We start from the raw sequence: 6000 nt of genomic DNA on the forward strand, positions 1-6000 counted from the left end.
AAATGGCCATTTTTCTGTACTCACCCTCCTCTCCCTCTCTAAAAATCTGGAGACAGCCAACAGCTGTGAAATGCTCTTAGCCTCTGGCTTCTATAACAATGCCTATAATCTGGGCCACACTTCTACCCTTTGACAAATGATTTTCCAAATTTCTTTTTCCACCTGCTTCCTAATTACTAGTTTTCCTTTTGGCTTACCTCCTCTTCTCCTACTCTTGACTCTATCTCTGAAATGTATGGCTTCATTTATCACCTCTGTTCTACTAAACCCTACAATTCTATCTTTTGTCCCTTTGCCCATCTTAGTTATAGCCCAGCATTTTTATCTGCTTGGGTGTCCCAATGGTACTGCAAATTTATTATTTTCATAACTCAACTCATCTTCCTTTACAAACCTACCCTCTCTGTGTACCTCTTAGTTTCTCTTAATAGTTTCAATGTACTCCTAGGGTCATCTTGGAATCCTCTTTCTCCTGCACACCAATGAGAAACATACATCACACTCTCTCTCTACAGATATCTAATTCACGTCATCTTCTTTGCCACTATTGTCGTCTATTTCAGCTCTTTATAACCCCTTTCTTAGATTACTGTTAACTGTCTCTTAACTGATCTCCCTATGTACAGTATATTTTTTCTATTCCAACCTATTCATAGTTACTAAATTAATCTTAGGGCAAAGCGCTGCATCACTCTCACACAAATACACTGGCTCCCTGCAGTATGTAGAATAAAGTCCAAATTCCTTAGCCTATCATTCAAGGGCTACTGTACTTGATTCTAATCCACCTTTCCGAACATATTTCCCATTAGTCGTTTCCATGTACACTAAACTTAAGCCAAAGTCAATCATCAGGTTCAGTTATTTCTTATGAAAACATTATAACTACATTTCATATCTTTGCTTATGGTGTTTCATTATCTTGGAATGCCCTCACCATTGCCTATCTTCCAAAGCCTTAGTTCAAATGTCAACCCCTCAACTTTAAACAGATACATGAACCCAGCTGGTATGACTTAGTGACCCAGCACTGACCCATGAACCAAGAGGTCCCTGTTCGATTCCCAGTCAGGGCACATGCCCGGGTTGCTGGCTCAATCCCCAGTGGGGGGCATGCAGGAGGAAGCCAATCGATGATGTTTCTCTTTCATTGATGTTTCTACCTCTCTATCCCTCTCCCTTCCTCTCTCTCTCAAAATCAATAAGGAAAATAAATAAATAAATAAATAAATAAATAAATAGAAACACGAGAAGCTCCCCTATGCAACACAAAATGTGATATGTGTGTGTGTATTATGTATTATATATATTACAACAAACAAAAACAATAAAATAAACAACTAACCTTAAAAGCAAGAAAACTTTCAGGTGCCAGAAATTATATGGGAACTCAAAATCAGAGCATGAGCAGAGGCTAAAGTTCAGAAAGGTACTGGGTATCAGTGATACAACACCCATATGAGGGACAGGAGATGGGTCTCAGTCCTGTCAGAAGTAGGAACTGGGCTTGGCCCCTGCATATTAACCTAGATCTACAAAATGCTGTCCCATCTGTAAAACAACTTGTAGGAAATTTTGCTCACTTGCCTAGGGATAGTCACAAGAAAGTCTAGGAGTCTGAGTAGAAAAGAAATCATAGAACTATCCCTTGGGGATACCGAAGGACTGTAGTTCAGTTTGAGGGAGTCAAAAATTATGCAGAAAGAAATAGGTGCCATAAGGCAAGGAAAAAGACAATATAAAAAGACAATTTAAAAAATCAAACAGCAATTCTGGGAATAAAAATCTCAATGGACATGTTAAGCAGTTGAAATTAGTGAGTTGGAAGATGTGAGAAAAAACACAAAGAATTTAGCAGAACTAAAAGACAGAAAATATGAAAGAACCATTAAAGGAGGTATTTCAGCAAGAAGGAAAATTAAACCCCAATGGGAAAAACAGAATACAAGGAACAAAGATGAGCCAAAACCACCACCATCACCATACACTGGTAACAAAAACAACAAGAAAAATGGAAGGAGGAAATCTAAGGTTAAGCATTCTATACTTTGTTTTGTTCAGAGGAAGAGAGATGTGACCTTTTGACTTTTGAAAATAATATTTGTTAATTCTGAGTGGCAGAATTATAGTTTTTATATTCTACTCTCTGTATTCCTCTATGTTTGAAATATTTAACAATAATTTAGATGCCACCTCCTCTGGATTGTCCAGGCAGAATTATTTTTCCTCCTCTGAATTTGCACAGTACTTTACCTCTCTTGTAAGTACCATGACTAAATGTTATACATTTCCTGTTAGATAAGTTTCTTGATAGCAAGATAAATATCTATTCACTAACAGCCATCACATTAAAAAAATAATAAATCATCCTAACTTGAAGCAGAGAGTATAGAATTTTAAAAGTAAATAAAAATTCTGAATGGCCAGGATAATAGATGGCAAATAAAAACACAGAGGATATGAAGAATTACCACCACAAACTATTAAGCTTGGCAGAGGATTGAAGGGAACACAAGTTGTACATCAGTCACTGAAGACAATGGGAAAGTTTCCTGGAAATTAGAAGATGCCTATAAAAATGACAGAGATATGGGGTATAACTTTATTTAAATTATAAATATTAGCATTTTTAATAGATATATTTAAAATTTGCTTTGAGATTTTATCCTATCTCATAAGCTGAACTCTGTGTGTTAACCAATTTTATACTCAAAAAGACATACTAAATGGAATATAGCTGTGAATGCAAAGAAAAACAAGAAATTCAAACAGAACTGGGCACACCCAAAGCTAGATATTTTGTAAGATATTTATTTTTCCATTCAAAGCACTTTCTCAAAAGCTCTATTTCACACATTGGAATCTGAATCATGTCAATAACTTATATAAATCTCTAAAGCAAACAATAACAAGCAAAGACAAAGTCAAGTGGATAAAATAACTGATGTTTTCTCTTAATTATGGAAAATTCTATTTTCCTGCAAGTAGAAACAAGTTCATAAAATATCTACTCAGGGGACGAGTGATCATAAGCAATAAAATATGAAAAAGCTCCAAGAGTTATGGTTTAATGCATAACAATTTCAAGTTTTTAAAAAGCATTTTTAATACATAAGCCCACAGAAAACTTGCACTCTCTTCCAAGAGCAAACCACAGCATCACTTTGGGGGAAAGAAAATCTACGCCCATTATCATTAAGTAATGTGCTAATGCAATCAATTTTATAAAAAAAAATGTAGCTTTTTCTGGAACAGAATGCTTTAATAGATTAGTCAGTTAGTTGGTTACATATCATCTGAACCAAAAACTTCATATGTAAAGAAAATATTTTCCTCTTACTTAAAAAATTATAGCATCATTTTCAGTATTCTCTTTTGCTTCCCAACTACATTTTCTGGCAATGCATTATGACTCTGCATATGCTGGTATAATGTTTTAATTAAAAACACATTATAATCATTTACATATGACTTATTTTTGAAAGTCAAAAGTTTTAAAAGTTTAATTCAATTTTTTAAAATGTTTAATTTAAACCTATGTTTCTTATTTCATCACTTTTAAAGGATAAAGGAAAGAAAAAACCTACTATTTTCTTGAATTCCATCTTATGGTAGAAAAATTATTTCCAAAATAATTAAAATAAGCCAATAAATAAAATCAAACCGTGACTTGCTGGTTCATGGGTCAATGCTCAACCACTGGGCAATACCAGCCTGATACATAGTGTTCTTATTTATATATCATACTTGGGGTGAATCTGCCACAGTGAGTTAACAAAAGTTAAAAAAAAAATCCAAACTAAGATTACTTTGATATATTTTGTTCCTAATTGGCCTCCATTTGTAAAAACTAATGTTTTATGGAACAAAAATAGGATTTGCTTGAAATGATATAAAATAAATACCAAGGAGATAAATCACATCCTTAAAGATACACTTCAGATTAATCCTACAGGTGTTTACTGAAAATAAATTTTAAATGTTTTATAAAATAAATGAGAACAGTAGGTAAAGACTGTATACACAGTACAATAATGGAAGTAATTCAGAATCCTAAAACTGAGAGAGACATTATAATGAAATTATCTTATCCAAGGCCCACACCAAGACACATCATAATTAAAATGGCAAAGGTTAAAGACAAAAAGAGAGTCTTAAAAGCAGCAAGAGAAAGACAGTTACCTACAGGGGAGCTTCCCATAAGATTGTCAGCTAATTTCTCAACAGAAACTTTTCAGGCCAGAAGGAACTGGCACGAAATATTCAAAGTGATGAAAAGCAAGGACCTACCAAGATTACTTTGGCAAGCCTATCATTTAAAACTGAAGGAAAAATAAAGAGCTTCCCAAACAAGAAAAAGCTAACAGGGTTCATCACCACCAAACCAGTATTACAAGAAATGTTAGAGGGACTTCTTTAATAAGAAAAAAATAATCTTATCCCACCGCCTCATAAACAGATAAAGCAGCTGACACCCAGATAGGTTAAAAAATTTTATCTTCTTGGAAAGAATCCATTTATTCAATTAACACATCTGAAACACTTGCTATACTATATACCAGTATTGTGCTAGGTGCTAAATGAGAAGATAGTCCCTGTTCCCAAGGAGCTCAAAGTCAAGTGTAAAAGAAGACATGAAAATAAACAATTTTTAAGTATAAGAAAACTGGAGAAGACAAGAGAGTGCTTGCAGAAAACATAGTTCATAAGTTGGTATATGAAGGGAGAACAATAATTTTCAGATACATAAAGAGGCAAAGAGGGTATCCAAAAAGGGAAAAAGCACAAAATGTCTGTAGGCCTGAGAGAACATGGTGTATTCTGAGTGTCAAATTTGAAGGGCCCTCTGTATGCCTTGAATATTTTTTAAAATAAATAATGAGTACTCATGAAAAATGTTAATGGGTGAGTAATGTAATCTGACCTGAATTTTATAAATCTTTGTATGAAAGATAGACTGGAGAAAGAGAGGGTGAAAAGAGGCAAAGAAAATGATTATGAGTGCCTCTACTAGGGGTTATGACCCTAAGGATCTTAACTGTCTAATGATATGTAAGATAGCAGCAAGAAAATAAGTCTTTTAACAACTCCCAAGTCTGGGACATAGAAGACTGGCTGGATTAGGAAGTTTCACCACAACAGAATATACAGTAGTTAGAAAAGTTTTCAAAAAGAAGGAATAGAGGTACTTGTCTGACACACAGGTAGAAAAATAGAAATTTTCAGGATCCAGCTGGAAATATGAGTTTAAAACAAATAAATACAGGCTTGGGATTTAATATAAATCACTTTACCTTTTAAATTGCCTTTCTCAGTTCCAAGTAAATGCCTTTAGGGCATTATAAGGGCAGAAAGGAAAGGGGGACAAACTAGACTTATCACCCACTGTATCAGAGTAGCTATGCTTTCATCTTTTGGGGTCCTAGAAAGATATATTTTTTAAATAGTCTGTTTCTTTTAAAAGTTTGAAAACTATTATAATACTAGAGGCCCGGTGCACAAAAATTTGTGCACTCGGGGGGCAGGGGGGGGGTCCCCTAGCCCGGCCTGTGCCCTCTCGCAGTCTGGGACCCCTCGGGAGATAACGACCTGCTGGCTTAGGCCTGCTCCCGGGTGGCAGAGGGCAGGCCCAATCCCTAAGTGCAGCCCCTGGTCAGGCTCAGAGCAGGACCGATTGGGGAGTTGGGGCGCCGCCCCGTCATGCACAGAGCAGGGCGGATCGGGAGGTTGCAATGCCACCCTCAGTCACGCTCAGGGTAGGGCCGATTGGGGGGTTGGGGCACCGCCCCCTGTCACACTCAAGGCAGGGTCGATGGGGAGGTTGCGGCGCCACCCCCTGTCACGCACAGAGCAGGGCCAATCAGGGGGTTGGGGCGCTGCCCCCTGTCACTCACAGAGCAGGGCCCATCAGGGGGGTTGGGGCGCCACCACTGTCACACTCGGGGCAGGGCTGATGGAGAGGTTATGGCTCTACCCTGTCACACACAGAGCAGGGCCCAT

General features: G+C 36.9%; 1 protein-coding gene across 3 annotated transcripts in view; it reads right to left on the reverse strand.

Moving 5' to 3' along the window:
• MNAT1 (MNAT CDK-activating kinase assembly factor 1) overlaps window positions 1-6000 on the reverse strand; it is a 205994-nt gene that overhangs the window by 12621 nt on the left and 187373 nt on the right. The window contains exon 8 of one of the 3 annotated variants that reach the window (XM_014545937.1): window positions 2493-2570. The exons of the other annotated variants lie outside the window; for them this stretch is intronic. Coding sequence (XP_014401423.1) covers window positions 2528-2570 — 43 coding nt within the window. The 3' untranslated portion in view covers window positions 2493-2527. Of the gene's footprint in view, window positions 1-2492; window positions 2571-6000 lie in introns of those variants that run through there. 3 annotated transcript variants of the gene reach the window in all.

Source organism: Myotis brandtii, unplaced genomic scaffold, assembly GCF_000412655.1.
Source record: "Myotis brandtii unplaced genomic scaffold, ASM41265v1 scaffold423, whole genome shotgun sequence".
In the NCBI taxonomy this organism is placed as follows: domain Eukaryota; kingdom Metazoa; phylum Chordata; class Mammalia; order Chiroptera; family Vespertilionidae; genus Myotis; species Myotis brandtii.